This window comes from Grammomys surdaster, unplaced genomic scaffold, assembly GCF_004785775.1.
Source record: "Grammomys surdaster isolate TR1022 unplaced genomic scaffold, NIH_TR_1.0 142, whole genome shotgun sequence".
In the NCBI taxonomy this organism is placed as follows: Eukaryota; Metazoa; Chordata; class Mammalia; order Rodentia; family Muridae; genus Grammomys; species Grammomys surdaster.
The window spans coordinates 1210508-1233111 of NW_021604600.1; the positions used below are offsets into that span (position 1 = coordinate 1210508).

At 40.1% G+C, this 22604-nt stretch overlaps 1 protein-coding gene across 1 annotated transcript in view; it reads left to right on the forward strand.

Annotated features, from left to right (window-relative positions):
* Positions 1 to 2714: 2714 nt before the first annotated feature.
* The window catches only part of LOC114618508 (ATP-binding cassette sub-family A member 3-like), a 109306-nt gene continuing 89416 nt past the window's right edge, over positions 2715 to 22604 (forward strand). The window contains exons 1-8 of the mRNA XM_028764289.1: positions 2715 to 2774; positions 3106 to 3355; positions 6930 to 7057; positions 9295 to 9454; positions 12559 to 12818; positions 19562 to 19678; positions 20000 to 20117; positions 20457 to 20630. Coding sequence (XP_028620122.1) covers positions 2715 to 2774; positions 3106 to 3355; positions 6930 to 7057; positions 9295 to 9454; positions 12559 to 12818; positions 19562 to 19678; positions 20000 to 20117; positions 20457 to 20630 — 1267 coding nt within the window. The remainder of the gene's footprint in view (positions 2775 to 3105; positions 3356 to 6929; positions 7058 to 9294; positions 9455 to 12558; positions 12819 to 19561; positions 19679 to 19999; positions 20118 to 20456; positions 20631 to 22604) is intronic.

Sequence of the window (22604 nt, forward strand, 5' to 3'; positions counted from 1 at the left end):
CAGAGCAGAGCAGAGCAGAGCAGAGCAGAGCAGAGCAGAGCAGAGCAGAGCAGAGCAGAGGGAGAGAAATACAAAGAATGAGGACAGCCAACAGCAGGGATATAAGGAGAATGAGTAGCTGTGGGGAGGGAAGCCATGAGCTGGGGAAGAGTAGGGGAGGGGAGAGGAGAAGAGCTAGGTACTTGTGATACCAAGGGAGCCTGGAGCTTATCATGCACTTGATATGCTAATTGGCACCACAAATAGCCATTTGTCCCTCCTACCAGTGATAAGGGATTTGGTTCTTTTTGGTAGAAGGGAAACAGCTTCACAAATTTCTGAGAAGTGCTGGCTTTTCTCCAAATGCTAAATTTTGGGAAAATGGAATTTCTTTTGAACCTGACACTCACTCCTTGCTTCCTGATTTTAGTAATTTGAGTCGTCTCTTTGTCTTAATCAGTCAAGATTCTTCTTGTTTGTCCCTTTTGCTGAGTTTCCTTTTTATTTTCTTCTCCCATGTATGTTTGTGTGGTGTGTGAGCATGTGTGGTATGTATTTGTGTAGGTGTGTCTGCATGTGTGTGGACACACGTGTATATTTGCGTGTGTGCATGAGGGCTTGAAGTTGATATGAATCTTTCTCAAATCTGAAGATTCTTTGAGGCAGGGTCTCACTAGCCCAGGTTGCTTGAGGAATCCTCACCTTTCCCAGTATCTGTTCATCTCTGATGGTCCATATCTTCTGATATCATTTCTTTTTTTCTCCAGAGAGCTTTCTTTATTTTTTTTTTCAGATCAGACATACTAGCTGTGAAGAAGTCTCTTAGGTTTTTTCTTCATCTGTGAATGTATGTACTTCAAGCTTAATTTCTGAAGGATTTCTTTGGAGCATATCCATTTCAGGACTAACGATTTCACTCCCTACCCCTACCCACCATCCTCAGAAGTAAAAAGAAATGTTAGCCAGATGTGGTGACACAGACCTGTATTATGAGAACTTAGGAATCAAAAGCAAGAGGATCACAAGATCTAGGCTAGCTTGGTCTACATAGCAAGAGTCCATCTCAAACAAACAAATGCATGCACATTTGCCATTTCCTCTGGCCTCCCAGATTGCTTTGCTATTTTCCAAATCTTTATTTCCTTAAGGTTGTTTTATTTCCCTCTGTTTTTAAAACAGTTTTTCTTTATTATTTTTTAATTAAAATATAATTGTATAATTTCTCCCCTTTCCCCTTCCTTCTTTCAACATGTCCCCTGCCCCACTCACTCTTAAATCCTTGGCCTGTTCCATTAATAATGTTACTTGTATGAATATAATTTCAGGGCTGACTTCTTAGTATTGGATAACCAACTTAAGGCAACTTAAGGGCTCTTCCCCAGGGAAGAGGATTTCTCCTGCTCTCAGCCCTCCTCTTGTTGTTTGTTTGTTTATTTTTCATGGCAGGGTTTCTCCATGTAGCCCTGGCTGTCCTGGAACTCGGTCTGTAGATCAGGCTGGTCTTGAATTCACAGCGATCCTGGGATTAAAGACATGTACCACCATTATCCAGCTTCAGCACTCCTTAGGTGCAGGCAGTCTAGGGTTCGGACCTCGAGAACTTTCTTTGTCTATGGAAGGGGCACAGTGAGATGTCCCCCTTCCATGTCAGCATGTCTGTTATTTCAAGTGTCACCCTCGTTCAGGTCTAGTCTCCTATCTTTAATTACATGTCTACATGTGCATTGCTTTGTATTTATCTTTGGTTATGTTTCCTCAGATTCTTGTATCTGTATCTTCTTTGAATTTGATACTTGGTGACCAGGCTATTTCATTTACTTTAAAATATTCTTCAAGGTCCATCCACATGATAGCAAGTATCTGAAGTTCCTTCCTGTGCAACCAATCTTATTAGCCCATGGGGCTGGACAATCCTACTTATTACCTAGAGTTATACCTGTCAGGGTATGAGAGAGATGGCAAGCTGTTTTTTTAATGAGTCAGAGATGTGATTCTTGAAGATGAAAATATTAATAATGGTGGCATTGACTGTAGAACAATGTGATTGATATTCCTGAAAAAGAATCATGCTGGTGAATTTTATGCTATATATGTTTTTATCACAATTACACAAATGTGATGTCCTTAATATCCTCCCCATAGTAGCAGTTGACCCCAATGGGGAAAACCCTGTAGGGTAAGTACTAGCATTGCCTGACTTCCAGATGATAAGTAGCCATGAGTTTAATTATTTTGCTGAGAATCATATGCATGCAGCATGTTGAAGAATTGAGATCTGAACTCATATCCTAGGTTCATAGTTATTATGCCATACTATCCATGACTATGAGGAAAGAGGCGTGCTGTCAGCGGACCAGACATACTTACAGAACACTGTATGAGCAGACATCAAACAGGTGTCTAACCCTGCAGTTTGTGAGACATGTAGAAGTTTCCCAAATACTAATATTCTCCATTTATACTTTATATCTTCATCGTGAAAATGGGCCTGCAGTTTTCTCTCACTTGCATCTCTATTCTCCAAAGTTTTAATAAATTGATATAAAGGTACAAAGGAGCAGTCAGCTACCTATTTCAGAGTATTTCTTTTAGTTATCTTTCCATGTATAAAGTAGAGGTGTGGAATAATTAAGCAATAGTATTTTTTATTGATGATATTTAATATTTTGGCAGGTGACTTTAATTTTGTTACACCTTTATTGATTAAGCGTCAAGCTCCCACCCTTTCTGGTAAAATGAATTCATTGAAGATGAGGCAATTTTCAGTCCTCCTGTGGAAAAATTTCCTTTTAAAGGTAAGTAGTGATGTCTGTGGGAGCTAGATGGGAAGTCTGTGCAGCCAGAGGAAGAACTAACAGCTCCTTAACTACATTTGATTATAGCTGATTTTCTCGCTTTTGTTCCAAGGCTGGGCTAGCACTGCTTAGTCTGAAGAACAGCCCGAGAATTAATAGAATCAGTGTAAGAGATTGAAATATAGGCAGTGTAAGGAAGAGAGTCGGGGGAGCATTCTCATTGTAGAACAAAGTAAAATAATATAGGTCTGTGTTGTGTTAATTAACCCATGATTACACACAGGAGCATGCACATGCATGTGGTCATGTATCCCCCTGTATTTTGTTGCAGAGCCGGAAGGTGGTTAGCTTAGTGGTGGAGATCATCTTGATATTTCTGTTGTTTGTATGGACGTTGACTGTACGAAGAATTTCAAAGAAGACATTTATTCATGCTGTGATTTTCAATCCTATTCTCTTGACATTACCTGAGTTCCTTAATGAAAACCTTGAATATGAATTGGCTTATGTGCCTTCTGAGAGTAATGCAGCAAGAAATATTACTGAGATGGTGAAAAAGGATTTAAACTTCAACTTTAAAGGTTAGAAATGAAAATACTTGAAGTATTTCTCTAGAAATGTTTTCATATGATTCAGTAACCTTCGTAATTCATACACTAGTCTCCCAAATAGAACACCATGGATTTTGTTCAAATGTCTTCATGGCATAATCACTATTGAAATCTAATATTTAAATTGAGATGACTGAATTAATTTCCAGTTATATAAAACTATCCTTTGTTTATGATTATGTTATGAACAAACTTTTACTTGTGTGTGTGGGCATATACATACAATTGTGTGCACTCATGTACATGTGTACCTGTGTATGTGCATGCATGTGTGTGTAGTTGCGACATATGTGGGGGTAGAGGACATTTTGCAGATGCTGATTCTCTCCTTTCAATAATGCTGTCACCAGGCAAGTGACTGTACCTGATTTCATGTCAAGTATTAGGATAAAGCAGAAACTTTTTCTTGGTGCACAGATTTTATTCACAGCTTATCTAAGTACAATAATAATCTTGCAGCTACCTGTGGATAAAAGTGTCATCTAATTAGGAGCTTGTGAGTTCAAAACCTGGGAGAGCCTCCATCTGGGGACAATGCCCAGGTGGCAGACTTACCTACTATGTCTCTGTCTTCAGAACTAGAAGTTTCCCATACCCGAATGGACTTTGTTATAGCCTCCTGTGATAATAGTCTTGCTATCAGAACTATCTCCTGGGGATTTGGAATGAAAAGTGCCCAGTGCCCACTGGGTCTCCAGTGATGGACCTCATGGTCTCAACTCCAGGCCCTCTCAGCAGGCAAGGCAAGGACCCAGCTGAGAGCGAGAGCAGGAGCGGGGAGAGAGTGGAGGGAGGGAGAGAGAGAGAGGAGGAAGGGAGAAAGAGAGAGGAGGGAGGGAGGGAGGGAAGGAGGGAGGGAGGGAGGGAGGGAGGGAGGAATTCCTACATGTATGGCCTGTCACAGCTGTCTCCTGAGAGCAGTCTTACGTACAGACTCAGGAAGGTTATTTGTCTGAGTCCCTGAGGCAGACTTGCTCCCTAGTCAAGCAAGACACTGAAGTTGCTTTAAGACAGACAGTTTGAATCAGCTGTAAACAGAGATCAGCCTTGTTAGTACAAAGCAACAGGAAAAGGTGCCTCATGGGGCTGCTGACCTCTGTCTTTGTTGTGGAACCCAAAGCAGCTCTGAAATTTGGCTTTAGGGCCCTAAACCATGGACCAGAGAAGAAAAGTATGGCGCCTTCCCAGAGCAGAAAAGTATGGCGCCTTCCCAGAGCACTGGCAGAGTGAAGGCTGGATCTGTCTGAATGCCAAGCAAGAGGTACACCTCCTGCACAGGCTTTGAGCTTCTTTATGAAAATTGATGAACCACATCTGAAAATCACACAAAAATGTGATTCACTGTAGCTAAAATAATATTGAGAAATATTAAAATTTTGAACATACACAAACATGCTTTTGGTGCAAAAGTATATATATATATATATATCAATGATGTAGAATTGATATTCTAGAAATATATAGGTCCTGGCATAGTAAGTTGATTTTTTTTTTTGGTATTATTTCAAATCTAAGCAGTGGAGAAAGAATAGTCTCTTGAGTTATCTAGAAACAGAATGTTTCATATGTAATCGAAAGTTATTGAATCTTATATTTGATTCATATGTAAAGACATTTCAAATTGGGCTAAAAATCTAGATATGAGAGCCAAAACTATAACGCTTTTAGGAGAAAACAAAGGACTGTCCTCATGAGCATGAATTTGACAAAGATTTCTTAGGTATGAAAAAAATCATGAAAATGCAATAAATATACTGTTTTTCAGCAAAATTGAAAATCTTTTTCCAAAGGAAACTATCAAGAGAATGAACGACTACTCTCAAAGGATGAGAAAATATTTGCAAACTATTTTTTTGTGATAGTAGGTTACAATAGAATTGCAAAGCGTCCTGAACAACAGAACCATATAAAGACAACTGTTTTAAAACACAACAAGATGTCTGAGAAGAAACTCAGAAGTGGTATCTAAAATGACTGATGAGCACATGGGGATGTGAACAGCATTGTTCATTATCAGGGAAGTGTAACAGATCACACAATGAGATCCGTTTATAACTTGAATAAAAAAGATAATAGTGAGGTTTGATTAGTGTATGGAGAAACCGGACCTTGACTCACTGGTGGAAATGTAAGTAATGGTTCTACCTTGAAAAACAGTGGCAGTTTCTCAATAAACGGAGGAATTGTGTGTATACACATGGGGCAGCCTACTGAATTCTACTAAAAGGCATCACTTAAAAGTTTAGGCAAGGCTGGGCGGTGGTGGCACACACCTTTAATCCCAGCACTTGGGAGGCAGAGGCAGGTGGATTTCTGAGTTCGAGGCCAGCCTGGTCTACAGAGTGAGTTCCAGGACAGCCAGGACTATACAGAGAAACCGTGTCTCGAAAAACCAAAATCAAAAAGAAAAAACAAAAATCTAGTCAAAGGGAATAGATTTTTGTTCACATAGAAAACAAAAATGAATGACTATTTGCTTTCCTCTGGTTACAGTCTGTTTTTGTTTGTTTCTGGAGGTAATACTCAGGATGTTGTTGTGCTACACTGGCACCTCACGGCTGGGCCACAGCCCTGATGGACTCTTGTGAACTCAGTTCCATGGGATTACTGGCCGCTTGGGCACTTGTTTCTATAGTAAACCTGGTCACATGTTTTATCTGCTGGGTTGACTTTCCTTTTCTTCCTTACTTATAGCTGTGGCAGACGTATTTGGTGCTTATACACTTTCTGTATCTACTTTGGGTCTCAGTCTCTCACTCATCTTTCCACTAGACACTATCTTGAAGAATAGTGATTTTTAAATGTCATTAAGCCCACTTTCTTGATATTTTTTATATTTGTTGCTCTTTCTGTCAATGCAACCTCAAGTCAATGGTTTCCTTTGTAGTGTGTGTGTGGGCGGGGGAGGGAGGAAGGGAGGGGGGGCTGGAGACTGAACTTACAGCCTTGCATTGCCTGCTGGCAAGCATGCTGCCACTGAATTATAGCTACAGTCATTTTCTTTCTTATCTTTTTGTTTCTTTTCTTTCTTTTTAAAAAAATATTTATTTATTTATCTTATGTATATGAGTACACTGTAGCTGACTTCAGGCACCCCACAAGAGGGCATCAGATCTCATTACAGATGGTTGTGAGCCACCATGTGGTTGCTGGGAATTGAACTCAGGACCTCTGGAAGAGCAGTCAGTGCTCTTAACCGCTGAGCCATCTCTCCAGTTCCTTTTTATTTCTAATCTATTTAAAATACATTTACTCTCTCCAAAATCATGAATACAGTCTTTCCATTATCTTATGGAAGAAGGGCTGATTTTTGACTTTATACATGTAGGTATGATGTATTAGAGAATTATTTTTTGTTTTACATATTTATTTCTCATTTGTTTTCCATACTCCAGGTATACATTAGATGGTCTGAGTGTTACTGGTTAAGTGGCACTCTTTGGAATGCCCACTGTTGTGACAGGCTTGGGTTTCATGATGCCAAGAAGAATGAGCATTAGGCTTTTCCCGTTGATGTGGGCAACTTGGACTTTTCTCTCTACAGTTCAAGGCTTTCCTTCAGAAGAATCTTTTGAGAAATACATTAAGTATGAGAACAAGGCTCCACATGTGCTGGCTGCTATTGTGTTTGATCACAAGTTCAAAACCAGCAATGAACGCTTGCCGCTTCAGGTGAGAAAGTTTTATCTAAAGACCTGATGTGTTTGCTTTGAGCTTTGAGAGTTTCTAAGTGTGTGCGTGCACATTTCAGTGTGTGTATGTGTACATGTCTGTGTGCATCTGTATGCATGTGTATGTCTCCCTGTAGTGCATGCTTGTGTGTATGTGTATATGATAAGTACTGGTGCTCATGTGGAAGTCAGAGGACAACTTGGGCTCTGATCTTTGCCTTCCATTTTCTTTAGACAGGGTCTCTTGTTCACTAGTATGTACAACACATCAGGCCCACAAGAGAATCTGCTTCCTTCTCACTCTGGAGTCACCAAGATTACATGAGTGAGCACCACATCTGGCTTTATGTAAATTCTGGGCATTTAATGCAGGACATCATTTTTGTGTAGCAGGCACTTTAGTAACCAAGCCATTCTCTCCGCCCTCCCTTTGAATTTCTTCATTGATTGCTATTATTGAGGGATATATTGTTTGGCTTTAATTCTAAGGCCCTTCTTCCTATTGATTTCTAGCCCCCATGCTATAGCCATCAGAAAGAGTGCCTTATCTGATTTTATTCTGCAGACTTACCGTCTGCAGAACAGTCTACCTGTGCTTGATTGTGAGGAGTACGAGGTGTTGCTGTAGGAGGAAGTGGTGTGTGTCTGTTTGGTTTGCTTATTTGTTCAGTGTGTTGTTGAAGTCTAGTGCTTGTTTGTTTGCTTTCTTTTAACAATTTTCCCTCTGAACGATCAGTTAACTGCTGAAAGTGGTGTTGCTGAAGCCCTCAGTCACAGTTGTAATAAGACTTATCATCTCTCTTGACATCCTTTAGCAGACCCATGTGCGTACAAAGCCTCTGATGTTGGCTGCATACATATTTACCAATTGTTGTATTTTCTTGACGTATCAATTCATTTATAATTGTCAAATGTCTGTCTCTTTTTTTAATTTCTTGAGGCAGAACCTTACTATATACCTAAGCATGACCTTGAACTTCTGATCCTTCCATCTCTACTTCTCAAGCACAGGGGGCTACAGGTGTGCATCACTATGCCTGGTGTGTGTTCTCTTTGCAACTTTTGACGTAGTTATAGCAAATCTAAGCACGCTTTTCTGGTATACATTTGTCCAGAGTGTCTTTTTCTCATTCATTCACTTCTTGCTTCTGTGTGTTCTTAGGAAGGTGCCTCTTGGAGGCACCATAACGTGGGTTTTGTTTTTTAATCTGTTCACGTACTCCCTTTCATTTCTATTATCTTGCTGTAGTATATTTGCATGAGTGTGAGTTTGTGTGTGCTGTGTAGCTGTTCGGATGTATATACTCATGTGTGTGCAAGTACATTCGTGTGTGCATGCATTCGGGGGCAAGAGGCTGACATTGTGTGTCTTCCTCAGTTGGTTCTCTACCTCAGTTTCTGGGGTAAGGTCTTTCATTGAACCCATAGCTTGCTAATTCAGCTAGAAGGTCTGGCTTGCAATTTCCAGCAATCCTCTTGTCGCAGCATCCTCCGTGCTATGATCAGAGGCACATGCCACCTCACCTAGCTTTTTATCTAGATTCTAGGGATGTGGATTCAGTCCCTCATGCTTTTGGAACAAGTACTTAAATAACTAAGCCACCTCCCTGGTCCTTCTTATAGCTTAAAAAATTATTTTTATATTCATTTAATCTCTTTTATGTGTGTGAATGTTTTGCCTGCATGCATATTTGTGCACAGCATGTGTAACTCTTTCCCAAAGAGATCAGAAGCGGGCATCAGACTCCTTGAAACTAGAGTTGCGGATGGTTGTGAGGTGCCATGTGGGTACAGGGAACTGAACCCAGGTCCTCTGCAAGAGCAATGAGTGCTCTTAATCACTGAGCCATTTTCCCAAACTCTCTAGTAGATTTTTTTAAAAACAAGTTTATTCAATAGGCAGAACAAAGGTGGATTTTAAAAGGTACAGTTACAGTGGTTACTGTTGAACCCTTATGGCTCCTTTGCAACTCAAATGCAAAATGTTGTAAAGATCAGAGGGAGAGGACTATACAGTTTAGATCATTTTAAGTCTTGACTTTGATTATAGCTTGTGTGGCATATTAGTTGTTCTGTGTCATGATGATGCTGTCATTCTTATCATTGATGTCCCCAGATTACTCTTCTGACACCCAAACTGAATATTTAATTTAAAAAAACCGACAACTTTTTGACCACTGCTAATCTTTGCTCTTCAAGGATTATTAGTTTAACATGTCTTCCTTTGGTTTGTTCTAGGTAAAATATAGTTTGCGCTTTGGTCGTATCTATAATCCTGAGAATTTGTTAAAGCCATCTAAGCACCAGGAAAACCCAGTGTGGAATACATCAACTCTCTTCCCATCTGTGCCTTCTCTAGGACCCCGGAACACCTTGGAAACCGATGGGGGAAACCCGGGTTAGCAGAACCTTAAGTGCACTTACGTCGTTTCTTTTACTATGCACGGACAGTCATTTGGAGCAAGCTTCATTTTTTTTTCCCTCTTCATGAACAGTTGATTCATTTTTTCATTATTGTTTAATATGGTTTAAATTTTTATTTTTTATTAACAAACATCAAGTGTGATACCTTATAAATCTATTACTATTTTCTTCATCTTTTGCATAAATTTCCTTTTCTCTGCTGTTATATAGTTAGTTGGTAACTTTTGCTTCACTTTCTCTCTCTATAATCATCTAAACAAGTATATTGTCCTTCTGGAATGTGTCAGTTTGAGCTGGAGAAGTGGCTCAACAGATGAAGTTCTTGTTTTGTTGCCCAAATGTGAAGCCCCAAGTCCAGATTCCATCACCCATGGAAAAGCTGGCACAGACACAGCTGTAACTTCAGTGCTGGAGATATGGACAGGCATGTTACCAAGGCTTGCTGCAGCCATCACAGCCAGACTCAGGAGCTCCAGACTGACTGAGAGACCCCATCTCAAATAAGTGAGGCAGAGAAGGTTAGGGGTAGATCCCTGGTGAAGTTAGCCTTGACTTCTGCAAAACCCATTTGTGGGCAAATGTACACACGCAGACACATCCTGCAAATAATATATCAGCTTGACAAGTTGATGTAGCGAAGAAAAATATTGATGTACGTATATAACATCAAGACTATAGAAAATATATGTAGATATCCACAAAGATCTGAGTGGTTGTCGTTTTTAGAGTTGAAGGTTGTGTAGTGTCTTGTTTTATCAAAGATACTTAAAATATTTTTCTAACTCTAAGTTTAAAATGAGTCTAGTTTCTTTTAAAGTTAATACACTGCATCCTAAAGATATTCTTGGAAGAACATAATAGAAAATCCATGATATTAGTGCAATAAAAGTAGTTTAACCAAACTAGGTATGGTCTTATAAAGACAGTTAAGTTAGGTAATTTAGCATATCATCATCTCTATCACCATCATCATCATTGGCTTTTTTGGATAGTGTCTGACTACGTAGCCCAGACTGACCTTAAGCTAATTGTGTAGCCTATGCTGTCTTCAAACTTGGGATGATTTTCCTGTCTGATGCTCCCATGTTAGGATTACAAGTTAAGTGACACCATCCCCAGGTTTTGGAAAGAGTTTCTCTCTTTCTTCCTTCCTTCCTTCCTTCCTTCCTTCCTTCCTTCCTTTCTTTCTTTCTTTCTTTCTTTCTTTCTTTCTTTCTTTCTTTTCTTTCTCTTAATTTCCTTCCTTCCATCGTTCTTCCTTCCTTCCTTTTTTTTTTATCCACCAATGTGCTAGTTACCAATTATTAGAACTTTGGCATTAGCCTGTTCCATGTGACTACTCGAACCTGGGTGCTGTTTACCTGGATTGTCTAAACCGTATGGCCACAGCCTTCCTTCCTATTTTCTGTTTCTTCCAACTGCACGGCAACATGGTGGAGAAGCAGAGAGGGTCTGTCTATATGCTGAAGAGGCATACATGTGATCAGGGGCAAAGGAGCAGTAAGGAGCCAGGCTTCCTCATTTTATAATGAGGCTCACAGGAATTAACTCATACTCACCAGACCTGTCGATTCTGTGAAATCATATTAACTTGTTCTGAAGTCAGTCATCTCCCAGTAGGCTCCTACTTCTTAAGGATTCCAACACCTCCACATTGCCACAATGGGGCCCCAGTTTTCAACAGATGAAGCCCATGAAGCAGCAGACCATATCAGCTGCCATACAGAGTCTGAGAAAGGCGGTGGGTGGGTGAGAGGACTGGAGCAGATGTTGCTACATGAGGTTTTATTTTCTTCTTGGCTGGCCTAGAATTTGCTGTGTAGACCAAGATGCCCTTGCACTCACAGAGATGCCTCTCCTTCTTGAGTGTTGGGATTAAAAGTGTGCATCACCATGTCCAGCCTTGTTCCATGAATTTTAAAGGTGAAGTTCAAACATGATGTCTACGTTCAATGATGTTTTAAAGACTGCACACTGCAGTGTTATTAACTATGGATACACTATTGTCTGTGTGTCTCTACATGTAGCCTATGATCTACTCTTTTTGGTTACAGTATCTTTATAATAAGTGTACGTAAAGGCTCCAGCTTTAGTCTTCTTTCTGTACATTGTTTTGCTTACTTATCATATCCTGTTACATTTTCATTGAGTCTGTAGGTCTCTCTGTGCACGGCCATTAAGCAGTATTCATTATCCTAACCCAACAGGAGACATCTTTTCACTTACTTGTGTTGCCTTTATCTTCCAGATGGTTTTTAGTTTGGTGTATGTATGTTTTTCATCTCCTTGGATGTGGTTGTGTTGACTTTATTCTTTTTGATATTGTAAATCAAAAAGATGTACTTTTTATCTACTTCTTGTTTAGAGCATCCTTCCTATGTCATATCTCAGCGTGTAGAAATATCCTAGTCAATTCTATGGTGGTATAGCAAAATGTCACAATGCTTATAATTAAAAAAGAATAGAAAGTTGATTCTCCTAATTTTGGAAGCTAGGAAGTCCAAGCTCCCAGCACCAATAGCCTAGACCTTTGCTCATTGTGTGTTTCCCAAGTGGTACTTTTTGCTCCATCCTCTAGGCATGGAGGTAGACTGGTTGTTTCATCACATTTAGTGGGAGAAGGGGCAAAAAAAAAGGACTAGGCCACTCCTGTTTATCCTCTTTAAGAGTATTCCATTCATGAGGATGAAGTATTTATGGCTCAATCACTTCTGACAGGCCTTACCTCTTTAAAATATACCAAGTATTAGGTTTCAACATAGCAATTTTGGAAGGTCACAGATAAGGAACAAGAGGTTTGCTTACAATTTTAAAATTATCATTCACTTTGGCGTGATAAAACAACTCATAAGGTTATGGTATTATTTTCATGGGATATTTTAACTTTGAGAAGATAGCAATTAGATCTCATGGTGTTCATTATATGTGTCTCACATCATAATAGCTATTTGTGACATTGTTAGAAGCCTTGAATTAACCTGAATGGCTACAGTCATCTCCCTGGCTGTGTGTTACTATCCTGAACTCGACAGTCTCTGGTTTGTTTTTGTTTACTTATTTGGGTGTTTTTACATTTAGGATATATCAGAGAAGGATTTCTTATTGTGCAGCATTCTGTAGACAAGGCCATCATGATGTATCACAGTGGCAGAGAAGCTGAAGCCATGTTTGCTAATACCATAATTTATGCGAGGAGATTCCCATACCCGGCCTTCATTCACGACAACTTCCTGTGGACTTTCATTGCTATGTTTCCTTGGACAATTTTATTTACATTTACTCAAATGGCACTTGTCATAGTTGGGACCATTATGTTGGAAAAGGAAAAGAGATTAAAGGTAATTTCATTTTATTTGTAATTTCTGCAGCAGAAGAGATGTGTGCAGAGGGTTGGGTAGTTTCTGCACACCTGTCACTGCTAAATAGACCATCCTGTGGGAGCTGTGTGCAGATATGGACTGCCTGGAGTGTGCGCAGGGCCAGCAATCAATTTTTTGAGGTTTTGATTTTTTTTTAAAGAAATAAATTCTTGATTTGACTAAATGACTAAGAGAACACTATGGAAAGGAGTCAGATATTAATGCCCCAAAAATGTCTATGAGAAGAACTAAGCAACAAGGAGAGAGTCAGACAAGGTCTTAAATTATGTAACCTTAAAATATATCTTAATTGCTACATTCTGTGATCTTCCTGGGGATGATTTCGAGAATAGCTGCAGCCAGGATGCTGCAAGAGCGCTCACCTGTCCATCAATGTGTTTAATGCTTACTTACTAATCACCTCCTTTGTTCCAAGGACTCTGATGGGCTTCATGTTTAAAGTCTGGCTCTATCAGCAGCTGACTCTGTCATCATTCTCTGTTTCCTTGAATTTAAATTGAAGACTGCAGTAGCTACTTTTGTGGTTATTGGGGCAGTTAATGAGATATTATTTTAAAAGTCTCTAGAACCATCTATAATCACCCTACAACTGGTAGTTAAAAAGAGAGAGAGAGAGAGAGAGAGAGAGAGAGAGAGAGAGAGGGAGGGAGGGAGGGAGGGAGGGAGGGAGGGAGAGAGAGAGAGAGAGAGAGAGAGGGAAGGAGAGAACAAACTCTCTACTTACACATTGTTCAAAATTTGGTTAAAAGGTAAGTTAATATGTAATATGTTAATTACCCAAGTGGGTGTTTACTGACCAGACATTGAACAGAGATGGTTAGTATCTACAATATGCAAAGAACTTGAAATTCAATATCAAGAAAACAGTTTGATTCAAAAAAACAGAGCAGGGATCTAAACAGAGTTCCCAAAAGATGAAAGCCAGATGGCTGAAAAACACTTTTTAAAAAGTGTTCTGTGTCCTTAGCTATTAGAGAAATTCAATTAAAAAATTAAAACAATTTTGTGAATTTATCTTATTCGAGTCAGAATGGTTAAGATAAAATAACAACAAAACAAACAAAAAGCTAATGAGTGCAAGTGCTGCCTGGTAATGGGGAAAGGAGAACACATACTCCTTACTGGTGGCTGTGCAGACTGGCTCAGTCACTATGGAAACCAGTGTGGGGGTTCCTCAAAGTTGGATCCACCACAAGCTCTTACTGTACTGTAACTCTTGGGCATAAATCCAAAGGACTCTATGTCCAACTACAGAGACACATGCTCATCCATGTTTATAGTTGCCGTATTCACTACAGGTAGGGGGAAAGACGGGGCAAGTTATTCTTGAAGCACAGAGATGGCTTTGCTGTTCTGAGCAGCAGAGAACGGTATGGTTCAATAGGTAGATGCTACCAGAGGAAGGGGTTGGGCACAAGTTAATCCTGTGCCCAGCAAAAACCATTCTTAGGTTTTAGGATATACACAAATGATCTATGTGATGGATTGGCCCGTGGGTTGTTATCTCCTGACAAAGCTTGGCCATTTAGGCAAGGCTAAAAAGACAAGAAGGTATTTTTAAGGTAATTATGACAGGCCAGGGAACAGGCAGGAAAGACTGAGTTAAGTTGTCTTAGTGTACAGGGACAGAGATGGATCCATAGACCTATATCTAGGAAGTAGGCATCAGTGGAAATGGATACGTACATGACTGACTTTGAGGTTTTGGATTTTTACACACTTCTCTCAAGGATTTCCCCACACATCATGTTGTTGCTAAGGCACTTGGAGATGTTTGTCAAATGATGTCCGAAGGCCACTGACTCCCAAAGCAACAGTGACACTGAAGTTTAGTAAAGACAGATTTCAACAGGGAACACAATCATTCTTTTCCTCCCTGGCTTAGGGAGTAAAATTATGATGCCCCAAATGACCCAGGCTGGAAACCTCAGTTTTATCCGTATGGCACAATGCATAATGTGTATCACCACCATTTCCTGCTGTTGTAGTGTTTGGGGAAGTCTCTCGGTGCTTCATCTCTAAAATAGAGACAACAATATTCTACCATGAAAGTGATTAGCAACACTCCAGCTTAGTGCCCAAGGAAAACTGAACAAGAGTCTTGGTTATGTCTCTATTTCCTTTGTCCCTTACACATGGGGATTAATGTAACCCTGTTCTTTCCCCACCCCTCATGGCTCCTCTTCCTTTTCCATTTGTGGCAATGCCACCCCAGTTGTTCAAGCTCTTGTTACCATTTCACCATCTGGCTATGCCGGCACACTCTCTTTGGTTTGACCAATGACTCTTTCTCCCTAATGTTTCCGTATTAGTCCCTTGCCCCTCAGTGAAAAATGGATCACTTTGAACCATTCTTTGTTTATTTTTTCCCCTCATTGTAAGACCTTTTCTTCCCTAACTGGTGAATCATCTTTTTCAAATCTATTTTTAACTACCAGCTGAAACAGCCGGTTTATTCGTCATGTCACAGAAACTTAAGCTGGACACTTTAAGCTAGTATTCATTCTGTTTTGTTTAATTAAAATATTTTTATTGCTAGACATGGTGATTCACATCTTTAATCTCAGCACCTGAGATGCAGAGGCAGGTGGGTCACAGTGAGTTCGAGGTCATCCTGGTCTACACAATGTGTTCTAGGCCAGTCAGGACTACATAGAGAGATCCTGCCTTAAAACAAAAGTTAAAAAGACATTATTTGACAATATCATACATCGTACTTTGGTTATCTTTACCTCTCCCCCCTCTTTCCAGATCCACACTCTCTTCTATACCCAAATCAACTTTGTCCCTTCATTAAAACAATACTAAACAAAACAAAAGATCCAAATCATTACACTGTCTCTGTTTCTAAAGTCTATTGCTATTTTACTGCTTAAAAGCCCACATTAGTGTTGGCTCACCTTTGAAGTTCAGCAGAATTGTACAATAGCAATTCTTTTGCATCTGATGGGCATTCATATTCCATGGAGCTGTAATTTGTACAACTTGTTTCCACAGATGGAATGTGGTAACAGTGATGAACTCTTGTGACTCACAATTATGTTATAGTGGGTAATATTAGGTTATGCCAGATAATAATTAGGTTATACTGTATAATAAGTATGTTATCCTGGATGATGGCACTTTGAAACTTCCTCCTTCGCTTTGTTTAATGCTGCCGCTGTTAGCATGCCTATCTGGCAAGCTGTGCTTTATTCATCATACCTTACCAGACGTGTAATAAAGCATAATGTCTTCATCTCACGGTTTCTAATTTGCAGATCTTCTCACGAGGGTTCTATTTCTCCTTTGCCATATAAGATCGCTGCACCTTAACAAATGACTTGCTCCTGTCACCTTGTCTTTTCCCTGTCTTGGATTCAAGCATGACACTCTTGGTTTCAGCCGCGGTTGTTCTCCTGTTTGAGGGTACAGTAGGAAAATAATCATTTCTTAGCTCCTATAGTTGTGGGTAGAATTTACCTCCTTAAAGGCCCAGGACAGAATTTTTAATTTCTTTTTTGCTGTTGGCCAGAGCAACCAATAATCTCAAAGCACATCAGATGCCTTTATGGGGTACAATGTAATTACAGGCACACGAGTTCATCACCTTCAACGCATCCCATTGACTGAAACACGTTGTGGAACCTGCTTACACCAAAGAGAAGTGATAAGAAAGGAATCTGAACCCCAGACAGCACAAGTAACAAAGCCGCCTTGGGGACTGTTTATGATACATGGACATTTTTAATTGAAGTCCAGATATTGTAACATTTACATTAGTGGATACTTGATAATCTTACACCCCTATGTTTATGTTTTATTTTGAGGCACACTTAGGTATCCTGGAAACAGTTTATCCTTTGAAATCTCTTCCTACTCTTCTTCTCAGTGCAAAGGATAGAACTCAGGGCTTTGCATATGCCAGGGAGATACTCTTCCATTGAACTATAGTCCCCACTTTTTTTTTTTTAAAAGACAGAGTCTCAAGTGTAGTTCAAGTTAGCCTTGAATATTCTATATAGCTCATAATGGCCTCAAATTCATGATCCTCCTGATTCTGCTCCATAAATTCTGATATTATGGGCATATGCCATAACACCCAGCTATTACTATATAGTTTTTTGTTAGGTGGGGTGACAGTAGAGTTTATTCTAAAGCTTTTGTTCTCAGTTTGGGGCAATTTTGCTCCAGCGGTCACTTGGCAATGTTTGGAGGGAATTTTTACAACTAAGACAGATGTTACTTCCATTTGATTGGTAGAGGCCGGGGATGCTGTTGAATACCCTATAATCCCACCATAGTGTCCTGAAATGCAAAATTGAACTGTTAGCCATATCAAAGTGAAGAAGCCTTGATATACATAAAGACATAGGGCGATGTCCTACACAGAAAACTTTCTCAGCAGTATTTAGGTTGAAAATCCAGGTCTAGGCCTACTAAACTAGACACACTGCTCACATAAAATCCTTGTAGGTAACCTTTGGACAGTGGTTATGGTTTAATCTGGCTGTTGGCAAAGGAATTTCTTCTTTGCCTTGTTGCTGTGTTCTGGTCTTTGAATTGTCCTCATGAGCTCTAAGATGGAGATGCTGGGAGCACCACCTAAATGAGCACTTACCCTGCTAACCTCTGCCCTCTCTGAAACTTGGCCCTGGAAACTCCAGCTGCTTTGCCCTCTCTGGGCTTGCTCTATCTTTTCAGCTCAAGGCAGCTGCTGGGCTCTGCTTCACTTCCCACTGCAACCAACCAGGCAATTACCAGCACTTGGCTAAGCACTCAGTAGACCCTCCCAGTTCACCTTCATTTTTCCTTCTTGTCCTTACTCAGAAACAAAGAGTACTTTTCCTGGCTTGGTTAATTAGCCAGTTGCATGCAAGCCTCTACACAGAGACTTGATCATGTGTAGTGGTTTGTATGGTTATTCCCAGACAGAGACACTGGTCAAAGGGGAAAGTTGTAAATGTAAATTAAATTCATCCTGAAGCCACCTCTCCGTGCAGTATTCTGTACCTAATCTACGTGAAGGTTGATATCATTCCCTCCACAGGATCCAAATTACAGACTTCTGAGTCTTGGACTGTATAGAAAGGAGAAACTGGCTGAGCACTCATCACACAGATATTCTGTATGGCATTTTCCTGTAATACTGTCTGTATACACTGCTAGCAGAGCTCAGTGACTCTCTACTGTTGCAGGATGTGACTGCCCTCTCTCCCTCCCCCCTCCCCCATCTCTCTTTCTCTCTGAACTATTGCTTTTATCAAGTAAACTGTGAAATTGAATTGTCTTAAGTTTTTTTCCTTTATCACTAGTCATTAGGAAAGAAAGGCATTGAAGACAAGACACAAAGTTGCAGCTTGAATAGGCAGGAACAGGTGACCTTCAGTATGACTTGTAATACTGTCACATCTCAGTCTGGCATTCGATTTTGAATCTTATTTTACTTTGTATATATTTTATTTAGCTTGCATATATGTATGCATATGCGTATGTACCACGTGTGTGCCTGTTTCCTGCAAATGCCAGAAGAGGGTGTTGGATCCCTGGAACTGAAATTACAGATGGTTGTGAGCATCCTATGGGTGCTGGGAACTGAATCTGGGTCCTCTGCAAGAGCGATGAGCCAGTTGGCTTCTTTTGTTTCCAACTTGACACAAGCTAGAGTCATTTGGGGATAGGGACTCTCAATTGAGAAAATGCTCCCATAAGATTAGCCTGTGAACAGGTCTGTAGGGTATTGTCTTGATTGACGGTTGATGGGGGAGGACCCAGCCTGGGCAGGTTGTCCTTAATTGTATATGAAATCAGACTGAGCAGGCCATGGGGAGCAAGCCAGTAAGCAGTGTTCCTCCATGGCCTCTGTATCAGCTCTTCCACTCCCTTCTCTGACTTGCAAGCTGAAATAAACCTTTTTCTTTCTTAAGTTGTTTTCAGCCATGCTGTTTTATCGCAGCACTAGAAAGCCTAACTAGGGCAAGTAGCCAACAATCTTCACAGGAAGCCATTTCTCCAGTCCCCTGGATTTCTAGTTTGTAAATCCAGAAGAGGTTAGTTTAGGTAAACTCTAGGATGAAAGTAGCTCAAGGTAGTGCTGAAATGCATAAATATGGCTATGTGCCCATAAAGCTTTATTAAGAAAACATTTAAGGTGGAAAGTCAGCTCAAGCATCATAGTTTGCCTAGCCTTGCTCAAATCTATGGTGGAACTGAAATGGATTTACCCTTTGGGTTTACTGCTTCCTGGAAGCAGGCATAATGAAAAGAAGACTAGTCTCAGCTTTGCTTATCTGTTTGTTTTGTAAGGCAGGGTTTCTGTGTAGTCCTGGCTGTCCTGAAACTCACTCTGCAGACCAGACTGGCCATGAACTCAGAGATCATTCTGCCTCTGCCTCCCAAGTGCTGGGATCAAGATGTGCCACCACGGCCCAGCTTAATCTTAACTTTTAACATTTTTAGTTTTTAAAAATATTTCTTGTATCAGAATGAGAACTTACTGAGTCTAAAGAGAAAAATATCTGGACCCAGAATTCTGTGTTGAAATCACAGCACTGACTGGGTGCAAGGCTACATTCAGTTAGGTCCTTAGATTATGGTGAGGTGTGACTTCTTTGTAGGTAAACTGGGCTAGCAATAGTTAAGCTATGCAGAATAAGATGTATAAAGGCATGTTTTTCATGTGTGTTTTTCATGACACTTGGCTTGTGTTGATTCTCCTTCAGGAATATCAGCTCATGGTGGGACTCAGTAATGCTATGCTCTGGGTTTCCTATTTCATCACCTTCTTATTGATGTATTTCATCATCATCTGTTTGCTGTGTGGGATTTTATTCTTCAAGGCAAGTATCCATCCGCACTCAGCATGTCACAGCCTTAAGAAGGATGAAGAAGTTGAAGTGTGGGCAGAGAGGGTTAATTTGCCCAAGAGTGAATATGTTTTTCTGCTGACTCCGTTGTGGGAGTTCCAAAGGTGTAGTCTATCAGGAGGGGGCAAAGAGACACAGATAAATGGCCCTCCATAGACACTGACTTCAGTATCTCTTAGTGGCTTGACTCATTTCACCAGGGAGGTGTTCCATATCTTCCTTCACTTCTGTGCCTTTCCCCCTTCCACCATCACTTCACTAGTGACTAAACCAGCTCCCTAATTATTTTATCAGATTACACATGAGAGAGTTTTCCTACACAGTGACCCACTGTTCATCGCCTTCTATTTCCTGTGTTTTGCCATCTCTTCAGTGCTGCTCGGCTTCATGATTAGCACATTCTTTAATAAAGGTGAGTTGATGGTGCCATCCGTTCTGTTGAGGTGTGTGGAAGAAACTCTCATTTTGGAAGCAACCTCAGAGTTTCAGATGCCACTGGATAAATTTCAGGAAAATGTCTCCTTGTACTATTCAGTTAAGTAAGAGTCTTGATGGGGTACCTTCTGTGCACTAGGCACAGTGAAAATGCCAGTGATGTAGTGGTGGGCACAAGAGTCTCCTCCCTTTGGAGAGTTCTATTCTCCCGCCCCCGGGCCCGCCCCCCCCCCCCCGGCCACAGTAAAAGGAAGGCTCTTTTCCCTAGCTGCTGAGGCTTGTGTCAACTGACCCTCTTCTCCTTCTGCCTTTCCAGCTTCTCTGGCCACTTCTATTGCAGGGTTCCTCCATTTCCTCACCTTCTTTCCATATCTGATCGTATATCAAATGTATGATCGGACGAGCCTCAGCGGGAAGCTGGCACTCTCTCTCATTACCAACACTGCACTAGCATTTGGGACTGACTTGATATGCAAGCTGGAAATGAAGGGTGAGTCTTCCCTTTGTGACAGTACCTGCATTAATTCATGCCCCAGAAGGAAAGGACAGAACATGAAGAGTTGGGGGAAGAGCAGTAATGGGTAGTTTGAGTGTTCCTGCCCTATTGGCTTTATCACTTAAAAAAAAATTGTATGTGTGCCTTATATGTGTAGGCACTGTGTACACATATAAACATGTACACATCAAGGAAAATGATATAAGCAATATTACAAGTAACATCTTAAGTATTTATATTTGTACACATATGTTATGTACATGTCTTATCTATGTCTCTTCTGGGGAATTATGGGCAACAGACACCTTTTACACTGAAAGATGTCAGTGTTTCATTACTGACTAATTGTAGCTTTTTCACAGATGAGTTTATCCAGCTGAGAAAAATTTGAGTAGGGTTATGGTATATAGAAGAATTTGCTTAAGTGTTTAGTTTTATTTGTAATGTTGGTAAGTGGCACTGTGTTTTCATTCTTTGTTTATTGGCATTGTTTACTGGCCTTGTTCTTCATTTATGATTGTTTTTGTGTTTTAATCTATCACTGGAGACATTTCTGTGGTTCTTTTTTGTTGTAGTAAGCATTCTTTGGGAGTTTCTACCCTACCTTAGATCATTCAGTTCCCAAGTAGAAGACACAAAACCTTTATATTTATAATAAGCTTTAAAGCACTAGAGCTTGGCAGATATCAACCCTGTATGCTGTTTTGTCTACCTCCCTGTCAATAATCCCAAGGTATCACTTACTATGTTTTGCTTGGGCTGATTCTACTTCAACTGGCTCGCCCTCATGGCCATGCATTCATGATCCACCTACTCCATGGCGCCTTCTTTCTCTTTCCTCTTCTCTCGCCTCATGGTCTCTGCCTTTGTATGCATGCCTCTACATGAGACTGCTATTAGGTTTTGCATAATTCCATCATACTTTCCTTCCTACCTTCTAGTGATTCCTATAAGAAATCTATTCTGGCTCTAGTCAGCTTATCTCTGTGTGTTACTTGGTGCTTCTACTGAGTAGGCTTCAATATCCTTTCTTTGTTCTGGATTTTTTAAACAAGATTTAACCATAAAATGTTTCAGAGAAGTTACTCTGGGGGCAATTTACTTTTGCTGCATTAAGTGCTTTCTATTACCTACGTGTTCAGCAGTTGGATGCTTTAGAGTATTATTTCATTGACTAGGTCTCCTATACCCTCAACTTGTGGCCCCTCACCCTTGTGAATGCTGACTAGACAGACATTTGATTATCTGATGATGTCTTAGAGATCTTGTGTTTTGTCTTTATTGTTTTATTTTTCAAGAATGTGGTATTTGTTCTTCTAACTGATCTCTGCTGTTGAGGCTTTTACACTTGATTTACTGAGCTTATGATTTTAAAGATTTCTCTTTGACTGGTTTTCAAAATCTGAGTCTTTACTAAATTTCTCATTTGTATCCTGAATTAATCTTCCTTAATTCATTAAGCTGTTTTATCTGGATTCATTAGAATCTTTAAAAATTATTCTGTTGAATTCTTTATCTGGCATATCACACACTTGGATCTCTTTGGAACCTGTTAGTAGTTATGGACTTTAAGGGATGTACTGTCTTCTGTTTTAATTTTGCTTGTGTTCATCAGTGCACCTGATTTTACTTGTTTGGACACATCTGTAACTTCTAATTTCCTACATTCTAACCCAGAGAACAGAAGTTGAACCTTACTTCTTCTTACTGATGAATATACATTTATATGTATTGTTGGTTGTAGTCATGAGCCTTAGAGAACTGAAGTGTTGCTGCCTCACACCTGGATATTCGCTTTAATGATTCTATGATTCTGTGATTGTTTATGTCACTGTAATTTTTAGTTGGGCTTGGCTAAAATTCTTCTTCCATTATGTTTTTACTTCCTTTTTCCTCCTAGGAAATCTAAATGTAAGAATGTCATCAAATAACAAATAGACAGCACATGTCTACAGAATACAAGTGCAA